The sequence below is a fragment of the Elephas maximus genome, chromosome 10 (genome assembly GCF_024166365.1).
Source record: "Elephas maximus indicus isolate mEleMax1 chromosome 10, mEleMax1 primary haplotype, whole genome shotgun sequence".
Classification (NCBI taxonomy): domain Eukaryota; kingdom Metazoa; phylum Chordata; class Mammalia; order Proboscidea; family Elephantidae; genus Elephas; species Elephas maximus.
In genome coordinates, this window is record NC_064828.1 from 34,453,428 (window position 1) to 34,474,787 (window position 21,360).

At 48.7% G+C, this 21,360-nt stretch overlaps 1 protein-coding gene and 1 long non-coding RNA gene across 2 annotated transcripts in view; one reads left to right on the forward strand and one right to left on the reverse strand.

The window, feature by feature from the left end:
- The first annotated feature begins 5,799 nt into the window (after window positions 1-5,799).
- The window catches only part of LOC126083886 (uncharacterized), a 40,299-nt gene continuing 24,738 nt past the window's right edge, over window positions 5,800-21,360 (forward strand). Inside the window, exon 1 of the long non-coding RNA XR_007518888.1 lies at window positions 5,800-6,009. This is a non-coding gene — a long non-coding RNA (uncharacterized LOC126083886). The remainder of the gene's footprint in view (window positions 6,010-21,360) is intronic.
- Window positions 10,004-13,493, reverse strand: CEBPE (CCAAT enhancer binding protein epsilon). The gene is made up of 3 exons (XM_049897964.1): window positions 13,397-13,493; window positions 11,249-12,236; window positions 10,004-10,619 (listed from the first exon to the last, which is right to left on the reverse strand). The coding sequence occupies exons 2-3, from the start codon at window positions 11,756-11,758 to the stop codon at window positions 10,284-10,286; spliced, it is 846 nt and encodes a 281-aa protein (XP_049753921.1). The 5' UTR covers window positions 11,759-12,236; window positions 13,397-13,493; the 3' UTR covers window positions 10,004-10,283.

The window sequence follows — 21,360 nt, forward strand, 5'->3', positions numbered from 1 at the left end:
GCCAAAGTTGCCCTCTTCCCAGGGTGCCAGAGGTGGAGCGCTGGTGGGGGGGAGATGTTATTCCTGAGGTCTCCAGTGACCTGCCTCATCCATGATGAATGTTCTCCTAATCTTCCATCCCTCATCCCAATTGCTCTGCTTTCCTAAGTGGGAAACTTTGGAAGTTTCCTGGAACTAAAAAATTAGTGTCAATATAATGCATATGTGGAAGGAATTCTTTGCTTCATAGATGCTTGCCTACCTCCTCCGAGATAGATAAACCAGGCTTCAGCGTTTCACAAGCCCCAATATGACATCTGGGTGACTCTAAATAAGCTGCAAGACTTTGAAGCATCTGTGTCTGTGTAATGTGCTTAGTAGGTGTCAACAAATACACGTTCATTGATTGATACCCCTACGAGAGGCTGTTGGATTAGGTGTACGGGGCTTATAGGCCCAAAAATGGAGATCAATAGAAGATGTTCGAAGATGTTCTTACAGGACTCTTGGAGCTCTCTTTGTTCTCTTTGCTCACGCTATGTTTTCACATCCTGTTTCCCTTGCCTGGATACCCCTCCTCCCCAGCTCTCTGGCTAATGCCTACCTTTCCTGTAATTACTGTGGGAAGCCTTTCTTAACACCTCCTGCCCAAATTCCACACCTGCTAGAGGGGGAGGGGGTCTACTTCACAGGACAGGCTCCGTCTCCCAGCTCCTCAGAGAACACTTGTCATCGTCTGTTATAATTGTTGGCTTAGTGGCCCTCCCTCCACATCCTGAACTCCTTGAAGGTGGGCCTGCTTCCTGTCCGTCTTTGTATCCACAGCACTCCGCACAGCCCACAGGGCCTAGTCTACAGTTTTGGGATGAAGGAACTGAACCTAACCCCATTATTTAACTTTTGAATAAAAACAAGAGGTGAAGTGATATGTCTTAAGGCAACATGGCTAATTAGTGACTGAACAAGGACTAGTATTTAGAGAAGGGCTGCTGACTTCCTAGGAAGACTGCATCTTATACTCCCTAAGTACCGGAGCTCTGCTGGAACTACTGATTAAAAGAGGGGTGCCCAAATTCTGGAACGAAACCAACTACCACTTTTCTATTCATGTAACTTTGGCCAAGTGCCTCATTTTCCCAATCTGCAAAATGGGGATGATAATTGTACTTACCTGATAGGGTTATGGAAACACTGGTGGCATAGCAGTTAAGAGCTACAGCTGCTAACGAAAAGGTTGGCAGTTCAAATCCACCAGGCACTCCTTGGAATCTCTATGGGGTAGTTCTACTCTGTCCTATAGGGTCATTATGAGTGGGAATCGACTTGCTGGCAATGGGTTTTAGATAGGGTTGTTACGAGGAGTAAGTGAATATTTGTAAAGCGCTGAGAACAGTGTCTGGTTCATGGTAAATACTAAGTCGAGTGAAGAGTACATATGAAACATACGCTTTTCACTCAGAGAACTGTCTTTTATTACATGTGCACCCATATTTAGGGAACTCTTGTTTTTTATCTAAGACAAACCTGGGCTTTTTCTCCAAGTACCCGAGCCTTTTTTTTTTTCTGAATGATTCAGTCAGCTCAATCTGGGAAGAATCTCCTCTTAGGATTCTTGCGATGACTTCATGATCTGTTTGACTCTCCTCAGGTTTTCTGGCCTGCAGCCACTCCTAAGGTTTTGCTGCTCCCTTGTGGCCATACTGAAGTAGGTGCGCCCCTGCCTGGGTAGGAGTTGATCTACGGCTAATTTCACACATGAGTATGTATAAACACCTTGTGCTGCTTCTGCTGGAGTACCTCCTTCCTGCCTTTGCCTGCCAAATTCTTCCTTCTCTTTAAAGGACCAGCTGAAGGTAATCTGCGTGTTGAGTGTTTTCTTTACCCCCTTAGGCAGACTTAGTTTTTCTTTAGCATTTCTTTCACATCTTTGAAGTAGCACTTACTATATTATCCGGACATTTATTTTTGTGTTTGTTTCCCCAGCTAGACTTTGAACATGGACTGAATCTTATTCATCTCTGCCTCTCTGCAGAGCGATAATGGAAATGAGAAGATGAAAGTGAGGAAAAGAGCAAGGAAGTGAGGAGAGAGGATGAGAAGAATAATTATTTTACTGAGCGAGTCCTTTGTTCCAAGCACTTGATATTCATGTAATCCTTCCAGCAACCTTATGAGTTTTTACAACTGAGACACTGCAAAAGGAGGCAACTTTTGGCAAGTGGCGCTGTGGGATTTGAACTCAAGTGGCGTAGAACTGGGCAGCGTTTTGTTCCGCTGTGCCTGCGTTCACTGTATGTTGGGGGCTGACACAATGGCAGCTAACAACAATAAAAAGTCAGGCTTCTGAGCACAGGCTTTGCTTCTCAAGTGCACAGCGTGGAGAGGAAATAAAATTGCGATGAAAGGAACAGGCTGAAAAGATGAGGGTTAGGAGACAAGCTGGACGAGGAGAGACAGTGGGGATAAGGAGAGAGGATGAGGTGATAAGAGAGGGTGGCGTTAGAGAGGATGGAGATTGTATTACTTTCAATCTAATACAATCATAACAAAATAGCACAAACTGAAGGGTTTATAAGAACAGAAATTTATTGGCTCATGGTTCTGGAGGCTAGAAGTCCAAATCAATGTGTGGGCTGGCCACGCGCCCTCTGAAGTCTCTAGGGGAAGGCCCCTTCTTGTTTCTTGCAGCTTCTGGTAGCCCCTAGGTGTTCTTTGGCTTGTAGAGGCATCTTCACGGGACTGTCCTTCCTCTGTCTGTGTCTCTTTTCCTCTTCTATAAAGACACCACTCAGATTGGATTAAGGCCACCCTACTCCATTATGACCTCTTGTCAATTTAACCGATAACATCTTCAAAGATCCTGTTTCCAAACAAGGTCACTTTCACAGGTACCAGGCTTAGCACTTCAGCATATCTTTTGGGGGACACAAGGATGGAGGTGATGAAGAAGGTGTAGAGGTAAGGAAATTAGAGATAAGGAGAGAGGATGGCGATGATGAAGTGGAGGTGAAAGAGAGGATGTAGGAATGAGAATGGAGTGAGGAGAGCAGTCATCCTAGGTGTGGTCATCATCCACGTGGGTGCTCCATCCAGTGTGCTGAACTCTCAGCTTCTTCACCCTCTCATTTCTCACAATCTTCTTCTTCATGCCACCTTAGCAAACCACTCTCAGAGTCACACCCGGAGCCCAGGGGCGGATTAACCGGTAAACAAGGTACCCATGGGCTTAATTGTGTTTACCTGCTAATCTGTAGTGAACAATTTCACATGGGTTTCACCACACCTGTGACATGGTGAAAAACAGGTGAAATTTTGCGCTACAGATTATAAGTAAGCACAAGTAAGCCTGTGCATACCTTGCTTATGGGTAATCTGTCCCTGGCTGGGAAACCCTGGTAGCGTAGTGGTTAAGTGCTATGGCTGCTAACCAAAGGGTCGGCAGTTCGAATCCACCAGGCGCTCCTTGGAAACCACTGGGCAGTTCTACTCTGTCCTGTAGGGTCGCTATGAGTCGGAATCGACTCGACAGCACTTGGTTTGGTTTTTGGGTTTTTGGTCCGTGTCTGAGCCTTATCATCACCTGGAACTGCAGCACCTATGAAATAACTGAATCAAACACCTGCCCGTGGATAAGATCTCCTTTCTTTAAGTTTTGTTTGCTCAAGTTGGCTCAGTGCAGCTGTTCTTTTCACTCACTGAGGATGCACTGGCCCTTCTACTTTTTTCCATCAGCCCGTTCCTGTCTTTACATCTCTCCGCATGCACCTTGGGTTCCAGGTTCACCACTACAATCCCTCTTATGTAAATGCCTTCGATGCCCTTACTTGTCTATCCTTTCCATCTCACCTTCTGGTTAAACCCCAACTCTAGATGAAACCAACATTTATCTTCTCTACAACGGTCCCCAAGCAGCTAAGGTCCCCTGAAGGAAATCATCCCAAAGGACAGACTATTGGTGCTCTACAACGATCATCATCAACTTCAATTGAGCCCTCCCAAGACAGGAATCTCAACAATTAGCTCCTTTTCCACTCTCAGCAACTAGGCTTGTACACCTTCAAGCCTCCCCTTTGCTCAGTCCCTTTGTAGTTGCCTCTTCTTTCACAGTGCAAATAGAAACCATTAGAAAGGATCATCTTCAGTCTGCTACAAACCTATGTGCTGCCATCTCTTCTATTTCTCACTTAAAGAGAGAACATGTCCTCTTCCTTTGGAAGCCTGGTCCTCCCTCTGATACTCTGAATCCCGTCCGAGAGAGACCTGCCCTCGTCCTCCTCTCTGAGCTCATTCTTCCTTCTCTCTGTCAGTCACTGGCCTGGCCACCTGCACCTTCTGTCAGTGAACGAAAGGACCTGCTTTGGAGCTTTTACATACGCTATTCTCTGATGGGAGCCCTGGTGGCACAGTGGTTAAGAGCTCAGCTGCTAACCAGAAGCTCAGCAGCTTGAATCCACCAGCTGCTCCTTGGAAACCCTGTGGGGCAGTTCTACTCTGTCCCATAGGGTCGCTAGGAATCCATTCGAAGGCAAAGCGTTTGGTTTTTTTTTTTTTGGTTTACTCTTTGATGGGAACCCCACTTTTTGTCAAATTCCTTCTCACCTTTTAGATATCTGCTTTTATGTTACTTCTGCAAATTAGCCTTTCCTGACCTCCATATTGAAATCAGGTGCCCTTGTTAATACCTGTCATTAGTCATCCCTTTACTTTTACCACATAGCCCTGCTCACGATTTAGAATTATATGTTTATTTGTGGTATTATGTTTGCCCCCTTCACTATTCCACAAGCCCCACCAGGGCAGGGAGTGTCTTCCTCGTTTATCCGGTAGCCCCTAAAACAAGCAAAGCACCTGGCCCAGAGTAGGTGTTTAATAAGTACTTGGTCACCATGAAGGAGCCCTGGTGGCACAATGGTTAAAGCACTCAGCTGCTAACCAATAGGTCGGTGGTTCAAAACCAACCGTGGCTCTGAGGGAGAAAGATGTGGCAGTTTCCTTCCATAGACATTGACAGCCTTGGAAACCGTATGGGGTTGTTATGAATTGGAATCAACTCGATGGCAGTGGGTTTGGTTTTGGGTTTGGTCACCGTGAGCTGGAATCAACTGGATGGCAACTGGTTTGGGTTGTTGTTTGTTTGAGCAAATGAACGAATGAATGGGGGGAGAAGGTAGGAGGGAGGTGAGGAAAGAGGAAGGGTGAGGCTAGAAGATGGAAGGTGAGGAGAGGGAGGGAAGAGGATGGTAATGAGGGCAGTGTGCAAAGGTGAGGTTAGACATGGAAAGGAGAAGAGGTGAGGAGAGGACCAGGGTAAAGGAGTCTTGGCTCTGGGCCTGAGCAAGGCTTCCAGACCCTGAGTAGGCTCCCCAGGAGCTTTGTTTTTTGAGGCCATGCTGCCTGTGAGGTTTGAAGGCAGGGCTGGTAGGCGGGGCTAGACTTTATCTCCAGGGCACAGCCCTAACCTCAGATGGTGACAGAGCTGGAGCCAGCAGGGGTTTTGCAAACCGTCCTGATTGCAGCAGGCCAGCAGTCTCACTCTGGGACAGGCGGGTGGGGCCTGGGCTTATCTCCCGAGCACAGTCCTAACCTCAGATGGTGACAAGGCGGGAGCTAGCAGGCGTTTTGCAAACCGTCCCGATTGCAGCAGGGTTGGATGGCCTGGCCAGAGGCGACAACCCTAGGTGTGGGGGGCAACAGGGGTTTGGACAGTTTGGAGCTTTGGAGTGAAGTTTAGCTTGCAGGGTGAGGGGAATGGGTTCATTCAGTGTGCAGCTTGCCTCTGCCTACCTGAGTCCCATTTCTGTGCAGAAGAGTAGAGGCAAGAGGCCTGCAGGTGGATTTCTGCTTATTAGGAATCCTTCCCTTTCCCAGCTCCTAGGACCATTCTGCTGCTCCACAAAGTTGGAATTGATGGTCAGTTACAGCCCTTTTAAGACCTTTGGTGGTGCAAACAGTGCTCATGTCTACTAATCTAAAAGCTGGCGATTTGAACCCACCCAGCACCACGGAAGAAAGGCCTGGTGATCTGCTTTGGTAAGATTACAGCCAAGAAGACCCTATGGAGCAGCTCTATTTTATAACCCATGGGGTTGCCGTGAGTCGGAATCGATGCAATGGCAACTGATTTTTTTTGTGTGTGTACAGCAATTTTCTTCTGAAAATGCCCACCCTCTTTCGATGGGAGTAGCCTCAGGGTATTTCTCATGTGCTTTTGAGGCTTTTCTGAGAACAGACCAGGCCTGCTCTTAGGAGCAACTGACAGAGGCCAGCCAAGAGTTGGTCCAGGTTGGACTGCTCCCACTTTTGAGCAGTACATGCTGAGTTCTGGGAGGAGAGATCTGTCTCTGAGGGCTGGTGATGGGAAGTGGCTAGCCTGTGGAAACAGAGGTGCACAGGACCTCAGCTGCTCTGCCTACTGTTGCCTCAGCATCTCCTAGATGGCCCCCTCCATCCCGTAGCCCCCTTGCTGGCTCGGGGAAGGGTAGGGGGTAGAGGTAAAGAGGCCCCTTTCCACCCCCATAACCCCAACCGGGATCTTGCAACACTGGAATGGGGGCCCTTGGGGGCCAGGCATGTGGCAATCCGTGGGGGGGGGGGGAGGTGTGCACTGAGCAGGGGGAGCAGCTTTCACAAGCTACCGCCACCGCTGACTGACCTTGGCAGGCTCACCTTGGGCAGCTTCCTCCCTCTACACGGAATCTCCCCACAGCCTTCCTTCTTCTCTGCAGCTTCCCTGTGGCCTGGAGAACTTGTCTCTCAGCCCAGGACTCTGGTCCTGGGCCCCAGTTCTGCTGGGACCTGAGCTGTGGATTCTAAAGCAATAGGAATGCACGTGTGTGTTGTTCGGACCTTGATTTGCTGGTATTTAAGAGTAACCGCCTTCCAGGTCCTTGCTCCTTCCCCAGGCAGGGTTGAGCTCTTGCCTGGGTTCCCTCTCTCTGCCTTCTCCTTTCCCTCAGCACCTCTACTGTGGTAAAGGTGAGAGGAGGGACTTGGGGTGGGGAAAAGCAGACCCCAAGAGCAGGGAAACTTGTTCTCTGTCCTACTCCAGCTTAGTAAGGACTGTCCTTCTCCGCAGAGGGAATGAAAAGAGAATCATCTGCAACTCCATTCTAGAGTCAAGGAGGGCATTTTTCTTATTTATCCCCTACCTCCTTTCCACTCAGCCAGGCATGCTCACCTTCCTTTCTCTTTCTTGATCACCCAGACACCTCAGGGACTTTGCAGTTGTTCTCCCTGCTGTTTACCCTTCCCTCTGATTTGGTGCATCCTCCTCCTCACTTTTTAGGCTTCAACTTAAATGTCACCTCCTCAGAGAGTCCTTGACCATCTCAACTAAAATAGCCTTCTTCTCTGTTTGTTTTCCCAATGGGCATATTCAAATGGGGGTAACAGATAATGAAGAACTTATAATGAAGGTACTCCATAAAGGTGTGCACTGGGCTAAGGGAAAGCAACAAGGGTTGAAGTACCCTGGGCTCCAGTCAGCAGGCGAGTCCTTACCCTGCAGGCCTTAAGGGCAGGGGACTCCTGTGAGAGGGAATTGTGTGGAGGAGCCGTGTCAGGGAGGGAGCCAGGGGATAAACACTAACTTCACTCCCCTCCTGCCCTCCAGTCTCCTGCTGGTCTCCCCTCACCCTGTTGGAAGTTTAGGGTAGGGTGACAGGGTAGGGTGGTAAAGGGTAGAGGGGGGAACTGGAGGGGCAAAGGAAGACATCCAGCATATTTGTTTATTGACTTTTTTTTCCATTCCTTCAGCTAAGATCTGGGTTTGTTTTGTTCACTACAGTATTCTCAGCACCTAGTAGGGAACTGGCACATAAAAAACGGTCAACAAATACTTGAATCAATTACTTTGGCCAAAATCAATTCAGATCAGGTTAAAAGCCCTCCCCATCGTCTCCCTGTGAGATGATCTGACGTAAGGATTGGGGTGTGTTCAGCTACTCTGCCTTATTCTGGGATCGGGTGGCTTGTCCCTAACAGTGGGGCTATGCAGAGGTAGGTGGGGGTATGGTTCTTCACCCCCAGACTCAGTGCTAGTCAGAAAGCCTCTGCCAGGCTGCCACCTGGAGGAGCTGACAGGAGAGGGGGTACTGGGGACAGACACAATTCAGAGCTGTGGGAAAGAAGCTTGGGGCTGATGCTGAAGTAACCCAGGACCCACCACCCAGAACCTTGGAAATGAGTCAGGGGCAGTGGTCTTGAGCTGAGAGGAAGAAATCCGGAGGTTGAGTCACTGGTTACCATGTTCTGTACTAACCCCCCTTACACAACCCAGCCCCCTGGGCTGACAGGAGGGTGTGAGGATTCTCCCAGGAATCCACAGAGATGTCCCCACCCCCTTCCAAACTCAGGTCACTCCCATCAGTCCCTCAGCATGCCTTAAGCAGGTGAGGGAATACACGATCTCTCAAGGTTCGGATCTGTCCTCCGAAACCAGACCTGAGGAACAGGGCCCAGGACACAGACATAGGAGAGATGGTGCCTGAGAGGCAGAGGCAGAAAGGGACTGGGTCCTGGGTGAGGCAGGCGTACTATACAGAATGCCAAGTGTGGGAAGGCTCTTACATTTGGGGGATTGGGAGAGGGTGGAGATCAGAGAAAGAGAATTGGGAGATGCAGAAAATTATTCCTTGGTGTGTAACTCAGGCTTTCCCAGCAGTGGCCTAGAAGTCATTGGTGGCCTAGGAAAGACTTTAGCTCTACCCTGGGGTCTCTGACATTGTCAGGCAATGAATTCATGCTTACTTACTGAATGTGATTCATGTGCCCCACCCTGGGCTATATATCCTTGAGGGTAGGAGCAGAGTAGAGGGGTAGGTACTCTGTGTTGAGGCAGCTAAGGGACTGAGCCTACAGAGACGCTCTTATCCCCTCTGGACTGCTTTATCTATGAAATGTGGCTCGCACTATCTTGCTGGTCGGAGGGCAAAGCCCACCAGCTGATCTCTTGAGGTCTCCTCCAGCACCTCATGAGATCTGTGATTTTATGGAGCTACTTTTGTTTCTGCCTCTAGCCAGCTGTGTAACTCTGGGTAAGTCCCTTCCCCTCTCTAAGCCTCTGTTTCCTCACTTGTAAATGAGACGTTTAGATGTGATCTCTGAGGTCCTTTCAGCTCTAGCAAAATGGAACAGTAACCAATTTTCATGTAATACGTACTATGTGTGGACTCTGTTTATCTACAAGCTCATCTCAGAACAACACTGTGAGGTAGGCACGATTATTATTTCTACGTTGCAGATGGGGAAACTGAGGCACAGAGAGCAGAAGTGATTGGCTCGAGGTCACACAGCTTTTGAGTAGCAGAGGGAGATTCAAACCGAGGTCCTGAATGACTATACTGTTCTGCCTCCTAAGCTGTAGTTCTGCAAAAAAGAAAATGCTCTGAATTTGGAGTTTTCCTGGCACAGGCAGATTGCTATCGTCCTCCTCATTATTGATTTTCTCACACACAGATCAGATATCAAGGACATTCTCTACTGATTTCTCTCCCAGGCACTCAGATTCTCAAGCCTTAGAAGGACCAGAACCCCAGGGGATGAAGGACAAAGATGGGTGTGGGTAGGTGGGAGCCAGATGAGGTTGGTCTGGTGGAAACAGAGGGTGTGGAACTGGAGAGAAAAGTCCTAGTGCTGGAGCATGAGGACCATAACTATCACAGCCATCTGGAATTTTCCTTTGGTCACCTGGAGCAGGAGCGCCAAGACCTATATACTTCAAGGTGAGAGAGACCAGGGCCTGAGTCAGCAGGCCTAGGCATAAGGGACTGTAAGGTGCCATGCTGGGATCTCCCTGTAGGCTTTTGAGATGCTCTCACTTGTCTCTCTTAGAAGAGTATCCAGAGGCTGTGCCAGGGCCTGAGGGTGGAGGGGCTGCCTTCAGCTTCCAGAAGGACAGAAGTGGACCAGGAAATGAGAAGAGTAGAGTGACAGCCGTGAGGGCGAGCTGTAGGCAGTGTGTCTGTATTACAGCACATTCATTTGGGCATGTAAACAAGAGGTATGCAGACCCAGCCACATACATTTCTGGCCCTCCGTGTCCCCCATACCACACACTCAAACACACACACGCACACACACACACAGGTCCAGGGTACAGCCCCAGCACAGAGTCACAGTACAATTTTATTCTATCACAGAATCATTATGCTGGGACCCACCCTTCCTTGTCGCCGCACTGCCATTTGTCCAGGGTCAATGTCTCTTGCTTGGTCTGTGAGGGGCTCTAAGGCCCCAGGAGGGAGGGAGTCCCCAGGATCAGGCTGGGCCAGGAGAGCTGGTGTCCACAGTCCAGCCAGCTGGGCTTAGCTGCAGCCCCCCACACCTTTGATGAGGTTGGCAGCCTCAGGGATCTGGCGGAAGAGGTTGCGAAGGGTGTCCAGCTCCTGGGTGAGCTGCTCCACGCGGCTGCGGAGGCTCTCGTTCTCTGCCATGTACTCCAGCACCTTCTGTTGCGTCTCCAGGATGCGCCTCTTGGCCTTGTCCCGGCTCTTGCGCACGGCGATGTTGTTGCGCTCGCGCCGCAGCCGGTACTCCAGGCTGTCTTTGTTCACTGCCTTCTTGCCCTTGTGTGAGGGGCCAGCTGGAGAGGGCGCTTTGAGGAGGGGGCTGCAGGGCTGTGCGCCAGCAGCCAGGGGAGCCTAAAGGGGAAGGCAAAGAAGGACAGAGAGATGAAGTCTGGGGGGAAGGAGAGTGGAGGCACGGTAGGAATCCCAGCAGCCAGAGTGCAGCTGTGGTGTCAGGAGAATATAGAATTCAGAGCCAGCTGCCTTCTCCCAGGTTACAACAGTCATTGTCCTGCCTCTGGGGAATATGGTAGCCCAGACAGATGCACAGGGTCTTTTGCTTGAGACCAAAACTCTCTTTCACACACTCACTCACTGAGGACACTTTCCCTCACTCTCTCTTGAGCCTCCTGATCTACAACCAGCAGGCATTTCTGCAAGCTGCAGAGAAACAAGAGAAGGAGGCCTGGTGGGAAGCAGGGAAGCTGGGATGGGGGTTGGGATTAGGGCAGGGCAGCTCGCCACCGGGGCTGCAGGACACACTGGGTTCCAGCCACATGGTGGGGTTCAGGGTGGGAGTGAATTTACAGAGAAGCAAAGTGGGAGGTCACAGTCGGATAGTGAGAACAGAGGGCTTTGGGGTGGGTCAATTTCACAGAGAAACACCAAACACAGACTCATTAGTGCGAACTCAAAGTTCCTCCATCCACACCAGCCTCTCTCCAGCCCCTGGGTGACAGGGAGAAGAATTAGCCCACTCTTACCTTGAGGACGCGCAGGGGCTGGCTGGGTGCAGCCAGGGCCGGGGGCAGGTGCATGGCCGTCTGCCCACAGTGTGCCACTTGGTACTGCAGGGGATTGTAGCTGCTGCGGCTGGCACCTCGGCTGCCCTCTGGTCCCCGGGGCTCCTCTTTCACAGCCACAGCCCTGGGGTCGTAGCTCCCTGGGCTGCTGTAGATCCCAGGCCCCAATGCCTTCCTGTCTTGGCTGAAGGTGTGTGGGGGGTAGGCAAAGGACCGAGGGTCAGGAGGCAGGTAGTGGGGGAAGGCAGGCGTTCCGGGGCCCTTAAGGCCTCGGGCCTCAGGTGCTGGCTTCACAGCAAAGAGGTCAGAGAGGAGCTGCTCCTCCCCCGACTCAATGTAGGCAGAGAGGTCAATGGAGGCCTCATGCTCACACATGTCCCCCAGGTCCCCGGGCCCTCCTCGGGCCCCTGAAAACTCGAGTGGCTGCTGGCCGCCCCGGGGCGCACACTCATAGTAGGACCCGTGGGACATGGCCGGCCCGCCCCCTTGGCTCCCCGCCCCTGCCGCCCGGCACTTGGGGCACTCCTTGAGATGCTTGGCCTGCCCTTTCTCGAACTCTCCCTGCCCCAGATCTGCCCTAGATCTGCCTCTCCGCTCTCCTCTGTCACCCACTCCTGCGTGGCTTCTCCTCTCCCTCCTCTGCTCTGCTTCCTTTTCCTTCCTCTGTGGTCAATGCCGCTCCTCTCTTCCTTTTTTTCCCTCTCTCCCTGGGGTGACTCGGGGAGGGGCAGGGCGTACCCCAGAGGGAGGGATGCAGGCCTCAGAGAAATGGGGTGCCTGGCCTATTGAGCAGCTGGTGGGCACTCTTTGGTCAGAGTCCAAGCCAGGGTTCTGGAGATGCCCAGGAGATGTCTCCTTCTCTCCCTCCTGAGCCCAGGGGATTCCGGGGTCCTCACGGAGGGCGACACCTCGCTCTGAGTGTTCTCGTCCCTCTGACATCCAAAAAGTTCTGTGCAGAATGAGGTACCAAGTCAGAGTGAACCAAGAAAACCCTCTTCCAGTCCCGACCCCCAGCCTGGCCTGAGCTCCTCCCTTGAAACGCCTCCCTCTGGCCCCCTCAGTGCTGGGCTCCACCTACCCCCCAGGGCAGTCAGTTCCTTTTGTAGCCCCACCTCCCAGGGCATCTTCCTGGGTGAAGGCCATGGGGTGTTGTTTGAGGGGCTCCGGAAGTAGGGATAGGTTCGAGGAACAAGCCTTACCCAGGGGCCTGTGCTGTGGCCTAGGGCATGCTTATTTGCTACGTATTTGCACAGGGTCTGCGCAATAGCCCAAACACCAACATGTTCTTAGCCTGGCATAGTGCCCTACTGCCTGCGCTTGGCTGAGGTGTCTGCTCAGGACTTGGGCCCTGCACCCCAGGCCCAGGTAGGCTGTTGCCTGGAACTGACAGCCGAACTCCTCTGGCGGCTCCAGCACCTCTCTCTTCCAGCTCCCATGTGCTGCCAGAGGCTCGGGCCTGCATTTGGGCCTGAGGCTCTGCCTCCCATTTCCTGTGCCCAGGGCTGCAGGGCTCCAGGGCTGCAAGGCTGAGGAGCTCCCAGCAGCTCAGTTTGCTGTCTTTCCTTCTGCCTGGCCGTTGTCTGACCTCCCATGTGTCTCTCTTGGGCCCACTTCCTCTTATGAAGCTTGAGAAGCCTTCTCTTTTGTCATCACCTCTTCCTGGGGCTCTGTCTCAGAGTCTCCAGGAGAAGGCCCTGGCTCAGTTCTCTGTACTTCTTGGTCTTATGATGGGCCTCCCTTCCTTTCCCTTTTCTTTTTTCTCTGAAACTCCCAACTCCTTCCTCTCAGAAGCCCTGCTTTCATCTGTTGAACTTCATCTCCAAATGGCGCTTTGGATCCAGTGAAAAGAAAAAGACAAATAGAAATCGCCGCTGCCTCTTTTGCCACCAGAAAATGCTGTGGGTGCCCTGTGGGTGGGCCGGGGGTATTCAAAAGCACACCAAGGGCAAGGTCACAGTGAATGGGCCACAGTGGGGCAAACGCTGAGTGGACGTATGGCTTTGAACACTGAAATAAAATATACAAATATAGACAGGGCTGTCTACCAATCAGACAAGCTACCCCCTAGTTAGCATCCCCTCTTCCTTCCTCCCGACTCCTCACACCTACCCCAGCAGCTTTTTTGCATGGCTTGAGAAATGGCCAGATACGTTTTCTCCAAAAGCCTTGACCTGGCATTGGTAGATGTGCCTGCCTCCGGACACAGAACCCGGGAATCACGTGAGGAGATTTCTGCTCTTTCCCCTTTTCACAAGATCACGTGCCAAACACAGACCTAAGCTGAGCTACATTCGTTTCCCAGCAGTGCTTCCGTTGACCACTGGGCGGCAACATTGGTCCAAAATTCTGGACTTCCAGTGGATGCTGTGCTGGGGAATCACGTGGTCGGCAGAGGGCAGCCTCCCATAGCCCTGGCATACGGCCGACCTGCTGGGCATCAGGAAGGAGGAAGAGGAAATATGGTCAGGGTGGGGGCTTGCAGAGCAGTTGCTGGGGAAGTGGGCAGGCTGGGAGGACGGGAGCCAAGGTCTTGTCTAAATGAGGAAAGGGTCTGTCCCCTGCCCCTCACTTTGAAGTAGTGGTAATGGCACCAAAAACCCATTGTCATGGAGTTGATTCTGACTGTACAACCCTATAGGCAGAGTAGAACTGCCCCATAGGATTTCCAAGGAGCTCCTGGTGGATTCGAACTGCTGACCTTTTGCTTAGCGGCTGAGCTCTTAACCACTGTGCCACGAGGGCTCCAGTGATAATGGTTAGGCCTTGCATTTTCTGGTAAGTTAATGCTTTTTTGATCATTGAAATGTACACTTTTGCATGCTGACCATTTTCCCTGTGAGTTAAGTAGAAAGGTAGGCAAGGCAGACAGTGTTTTTATTCCTACCGTGTAAATGAGGAAAACAAGGCTGAGAGGTCATATAGGGATGCCTCACTGATCTTGGGGGAAAGGGCAGTGGGCCTATGGCTGAAGGGGTAGTCAGAGGGGGAGTGTGTGACTCAGAGAGAGCCTCCTTGGCCCTTCGTGGGCCCCTGTGAGGGAGGGGGAAGTCTGCGTCAATAGTGAGTGAACTAGGCGGTGAAGAGAGCAGGGAGATGTGCAAATAGAGCTGGCAGGAAATGAGAAAGGGGATAGATACTGTCATGGTGAGATAAGTGGTCTCAGCCCCTTGCTTTCCAGGCTGGTGGCTGATGTTGTCAGTGCACTGACATCAGTATTTCCCAGTAACCCAGGGATTTGGTGGGGGCAGGCAGGACTCTGGACCTCAGGGCAAGGCAGGGGAGTGCTGGAGAGGAAGGGGTGGTGGAGGGACGTGCCAGTCAAGGGCTGGGGGATTCTTGGGTTCTGTGGAGTTGCGCAGAAGGGGAAAGGAGCCCTCCCTCTTCAGCAGGATCATTTGCTAAAGGAGCCCTGGTGGTGCAAAGGTTAAGCACTTGGTTAAGGCTGAAAGGTTGTCTATTCAAACCCACCCAGTGGGTCCTTGGGAAAAACACCTGGCAACCTGCTCCCATAAAGATTACAGCCTCCAAAACCCTATGGGGCAATTCTGCTCTGTCACACAGGGTTGCCACAGGTCAAAATTGACTTCAGGGCATGTGACAACAATAGCAACCTGTTCAGATCAACAATTAGATAAAAGAATGCATATGTATTATCTTAGTGACTTTGTAACCAGCCCCACTCATACACCCCCTCCACCAAATCTTTTCCAACAAGGAGGAAGCAGAACGTGGCAGTGAAGTGTCAGGGAGAACTGAGCTCAAATCCAGCCTCTGTCACTTACCAGCTCAGCGACCTTGGGCAAGTAATGCCTACTTCATAAAAAAACCAAAACCAAACCCGTATCAGTCGAGTCAATTCTGACTCATAGTGACCCTATAGGACGAAGTAGAACTGCTCCACAGAGTTTCCAAGAAGCACCTGGCGGATTCGAACTGCCAACCTTTTGGTTAACAGCCGTAGCTCTTAACCACTATGCCACCAGGGTTTCCTCCTACTTCAGAGAGTTGTTTAATTTTACTTTGAATAAGGTAATGTACGTAAAACAACTGGTACCTTCCTCTGACCTCCACTGGGGTTTCTCTGTGTCCCCTAAGCAGGTACACTACCAGCTGCCTTGTATTTTGTCTCAATGCGGCAAGCATTTTTTTTTTTTTTTAATTGTGCTTTAAGTGAAAGTTTGCAAATCAAGTCAGTCTCTCATACAAAAATTTATACACACCTTGCTATATACTCCTAGTTGCTCTCCCCCTAATGAGACAGCCCGCTCCTTCCCTCCACTCTCTTTTTCATGTCCATTCTGCCAGCCTCTGACCGCCCCCCCCGCCCTCTCATCTCCCCTCGAGATAGAAGATGCCTACATAGTCTCAAGTGTCTTCTTGATCCAAGAAGCTCATTCTTCCCAGCATCTTTTTCTATCCCATTGTCCAGTCTAATCCATGTCTGAAGAGTTGGCTTTGGTAATGGTTCCTGTCCTAGGCTAACAGAAGGCCTGGAGGCCCTGACCACTGGGGTCCTTCCAGTCTTAGTCAGACCATTAAGTCTGGTGTTTTTACGAGAATTTGTTGTCTGCATCCCATTGCTCTCCTGCTCCCTCAGGGCTTCTCTGCTGTGTTCCCTGTCAGGGCAGTCAACGGTTGTAGCCAGGCACCATCTAGTTCTTCTGGTCTCAGGCTGATGTAGTCTCTGGTTTTTGTGGCCTTTTCTGTCTCTTAGGCTTGTAATTACCTTGTGTCCTTGGTGTTCTTCATTCTCCTTTGCTCCAGGTGGGTTGAGACCAATTGATGGATCTTAGATGGCTGCTTGCTAGCATTTAAGACCCCAGATGCCGCTCTCCAAAGTGGGATGCAGGATGTTTTCTTAATAGATTTTCTTATGCCAATTGACTTAGTGTGTCACCTGAAACCATTGTCCCCAAACACCCGCCCCTGCTATGCTGGGCTTCTAAGCATTCAGTTTATTCAGGAAACTTCTTTGCTTTTGGTTTAGTCCAGTTGTGCTGGCCTCTCCTGTATTGTGTGTTGTCTTTCCTTCACCTAAAGTAGTTCTTATCTATTATCTAATTAGTGAATCTCTGTCTCCCTCCCTCTTTCCCTCCCTCCCCCCTCTCGTAACCATCAAAAAATATTTTCTTCTCTGTTTAAACTATTTCTCGAGTTCTTATCATAGTGGTCTTATACAACATTCATCCTTTTGCAACTGACTAATTTCATTCAGCATAATGCCTCGATGCGGCAAGCATTTTTGAGCACGTATCCCCTGCACAGGCTCTGAGGATCTTATAGGCTCAATCCTGCCTGCAGGAAGCTCACAGCTCATCTGGGGGAGCCTACAATCAGGTGGCTCCAATGCAGAAAGGGCATCAGCGAAGCCATAAAGTGCACACATGTGTGCTTATGTGTATTCTTGCCTTCTTTCCCCTGGTAGACTATTTGCACTGTGGGGAGAGGGTTGGATACATCTTCTGGACCATTTCAGCTGTGGTGACCATATTTCCTGAATTAAAATTAAGGACAGGTAGATGAACAAATATGAATATACTTATGGAGACAATGGAAGGAGACCTGGTGGTGCAGTGGTTAAGCATTCGGCTGCTAACCGAAAGGTCAGGTCTGCAGTTTGAACCCACCCAGAGGCTTTGCCTATGTCAGAGAAAAGAACTGGCAATCTGCTCCGATAAAGAGTGCAGCCTAGGAAACCCTATTGGGCAGTTCTGCTCTGTCATATAGGGTTACTGTGAGTCAGAACATGATCAAGAACTGATGGTATTGAAGGAAGAAGTCCAAGCTGCACTGAAGGCATTGGTGAAAAATCAGTCTCCAGGAATTGATGGAATACCAATTGAGATGTTTCAACAAATAGATGCAACGCTGGAGGCACTCACTTGTCTATGCCAAGAAACTTGGAAGACAGCTACCTGGCCAAAGGACTGAAAGAGATTCATATTTGTGCCCATTCCAAAGAAAGGTGATCCAACAGAATGTAGAAATTATTGAACAATATCATTAATATCACGCAAAAGTAAAATTTTGCTGAAGACAAACCAAAAATTGTTGTAGCAGTACATTGACAAGAAACTGCCAGAAATTCAAGCCAGATTCAGAAGAGGATGTGGAACGAGGTATATCATTCATTACTGATGTCAGATGGATCTTGATTGAAAGCAGAGAATACCAGAAAGATGTTTACCTGTGTTTTATTGACTGTGCAAAGGTGTTCAACTGTGCAGATCATAAAAAATTATGGGTAATATTGTGGAGAATGGGAATTCTAGAACACTTAACTGTGCTCATTAGGAACCTGTACATAGGCCAAGAAGCAGTTATTCAAATAGGACAAGGAGATACTGCATGGTTTAAAATCAGGATACGTGTGCATCGGAGTTGTATCCTTTTACCACGCTTATTTAATCTGTATGCTGAGCAAATAATCTGAGAAGCTGGACTATATGAAGAAGAATGTGGCATCAGGATTGGAGGAAGACTCACTAACAACCTGTGATATGCAGATGACACAGTCTTACTTGCTGAAAGGGAAGAGGACTTGAAGCACTTACTGATGACGATCAAGACCATATCCTTCAGTATGGATTACACCTCAACATAAAAAGAAAACAAAAATTGGTCCACAACTGGACCAATAACCAACATCATAATAAATGGAAAAAAGATTGAAATTATCAAAGATTTCATTTTACTTGGATCCATAATCAACACCCATAGAAGCAGCAATCAAGAAATCAAACAACGCTTTGCATTGGGCAAATCTATTGTAAAAGACCTGTTTAAAGGGTTAAAAAGCAAAGACGTCAGTTTAATGACTAAAGTGAACCTGACCCAGGCCATGGTGTTTTCTTTTTATTGTGCTTTAGGTGGAAGTTTACTGCTCAGGTTAATTTCTCATTCAAAAATTTATGCACATATTGTTTTTGTGACAGTTGCAATCTCCACAATGTGACAGCACACTCCCTGTCTGAGTCGTCTAATGCTGCTGTAATAGAAATACCACAAGTGGATGGCTTTAACAAACAGAAGTTTATTCTTCCACAGTCTAGTAGGCTAGAAGTCTAAATTTAGGGTGTCATCTCCAGGGGAAGGCTTTCTCTCTCTGTTGGCTCTAGAGGAAGGTCCTTGTCATCAATCTTCTCCTGGACTAGGAGCTTCTCTATGCAGGAACCCCAGGTGCAAAGTACTGGCTCTGCTCCTGGTGCACCTTTCTTGGTGGTATGAGGTCTCCCCACTCTCTGCTCACTTCCCTTTCCTATTATCTCTTGTAAGATAAAAGGTGGTGCAGGCCACACCCTAGGAAAACTCAGTTTACATTGAATCAGGGATGTGACTTGAGCAAGGGTGTTACATCCCACCCTAATCCTCTTCAACATAATCCAATCTTACCTCATTAACCATAGGCAGAGATTAGAATTTACAACATATAGGAAAATTATCAACAGCAACATGCAACATGCAAGCTTATGTGTTGCTGTGATGCTAGAAGCTATGCCACCGGTATTCAGATACCAGCAGGGTCACCCATGGAGGACAGGTTTCAGCTGAGCTTCCAGACTAAGACAGACTAGGAAGAAGGACCCGGCAGTCTACTTCTGGAAAGCATTAACCAGTGAAAACCTTATGAATAGCAGTGGAACGTTGTCTGATGTAGTGCTGGAAGATGAGCCCCCCAGGTTGGAAGGCATTCAAAAGATGACTGGGGAAGAGCTGCCTCCTCAAAGTAGAGTCGACCTTAATGACGTGGATGGAGTAAAGCTTTTGGGACCTTCATTTGCTGATGTGGCACAACTCAAAATGAGACAAAACAGCTTTAAACATCCATTAATAATCGGAACCCGGAATGTACGAAGTATGAATCTAGGAAAATTGGAAATCGTCAAAAATGAAATGGAACACATAAACATCAATATCCTAGGCATTAGTAAGCTGAAAAGGACTGGTATTGGCCATTTTGAATCGGACAATCATATAGTCTCCTGTGCTGGGAATGACAACTTGAAGAGGAATGGTGTTGCATTCATCGTCAAAAAGAACGCTTCAGAATGTATCCTGAAGTACAACGCTGTCAGTGATAGGATAATATCCATACGCCTACAAGGAAGACCAGTTAATACGACTATTATTCAAATTTACGCACCAACCACTAGGGCCAAAGATGAAGAAATAGAAAATTTTTATCAGCTGCTGCAGTCTGAAATTGATCAAACATATAATCAAGATGCATTGATAATTACTGGTGATTGGAATGCAAAAGTTGGAAACAAAGAAGAAGGATCAGTAGTCGGAAAATAGGGCCTTGGTGATAGAAACAATGCCGGAGATCGAATGATAGAATTTTGCAAGACCAACGACTTCATTGCAAATACCTTCTTTCATCAATATAAACGGCGACTATACACATGGACCTTGCCAGATGGAATACACAGAAATCAAATTGACTACATCTATGGAAAGAGATGATGGAAAAGCTCAATATCATCAGTCAGGACAATATCGTCAGGGGCCGACTGTGGAACGGACCATCCATTGCTCATATGCAAGTTCAAGCTGAAACTGAAGAAAACCAGAGCAAGTCTATGAGAGGCAAAATATGACCTTGAGTATATCCCACTTGAATTTAGAGACCATCTGAAGAATAGATTTGACGCATTGAACACTAGTGACCAAAGACCGGACGAGTTGTGGAATGACATCAAGGACATCATACATAAAGAAACCAAGAGGTCATTGAAAAGGCAGGAAAGAAAGACAAGACCAAGACGGATGTCAGAGGAGACTCTGAAACTGGCTGTCGAACGTCAAGCAGCTAAAGCAAAAGGAAGAACTGATGAAGTAAAAGAACCGAACAGAAGATTTCAAAGGGCCTCTCGAGAAGACAAAGTAAAGTATTATAATGACACGTGCAAAGAGCTGGAGATGGAAAACCAAAAGGGAAGAACACGCTCGGTGTTTCTCAAGCTGAAAGAACTGAAGAAAAAATTCAAGCCTCGAGTTGCAATAGTGAAGGATTCTATGGGGAAAATATTAAATGGCGCAGGAAGCATCAAAAGAAGATGGAAGGAATACACAGAGTCATTATACCAAAAAGAATTAGTCGATATTCAACCATTTCAAGAGGTGGCATATGATCAGGAACCGATGGTACTGAAGGAAGAAGTCCAAGCTGCTCTGAAGGCACTGGCGAAAACAAGGCTCCAGGAATTGATGGAATATCAGTTGAGATGTTTCAGCAAGCAGATGCAGCACTGGAGGTGCTCACTTGCCTATGCCAAGAAATATGGAAGACAGCTTCCTGGCCAACTGACTGGAAGAGATCCATATTTATGCCTATTCCCAAGAAAGGTGATCCAACCTAATGTGGAAATTATAGAACAATATCATTAATATCACATGCAAGCAAGATTTTGCTGAAAATCATTCAAAAACGGCTGCAGCAGTATATTGACAGAGAACTGCCAGAAATTCAGGCCGGTTTCAGAAGAGGACGTGGAACTGGGAATATCATTGGTGATGTCAGATGGATCCTGGCTGAAAGCAGAGAATACCAGAAGGATGTTTGCCTCTGTTTTATGACTATGCAAAGGCATTTGACTGTGTGGATCATAACAAACTATGGTTAACATAAATTTCAGAACACTTAATTGTGCTCATGAGGAAGCTTTACATAGGTCAAGAGGCAGTTGTTCGGACAGAGCAAGGGGATACTGATTGGTTTAAAGTCAGGAAAGGTGTACGTCAAGGTTGTATCCTTTTGCCATACCTATTCAACCTGTATGCTGAGCAAATAATCCGAGAAGCTGGACTATATGAAGAAGAATGGGGCATCAGGATTGGAGGAAGACTCATTAACAACCTGCGTTACGCGGATGACACAACCTTGCTTGCTGAAATTGAAGACTTAAAGCACTTACTAATGAAGATCAAAGACCACAGCCTTCAGTACGGATTGCACCTCAACATAAAGAAAACAAACATCCTCACAACTGGACCAATGAGCAACATCATGGTAAACGGAGAAAAGATTGAAGTTGTCAAGGATTTCATTTTACTTGAATTCACAATCAACA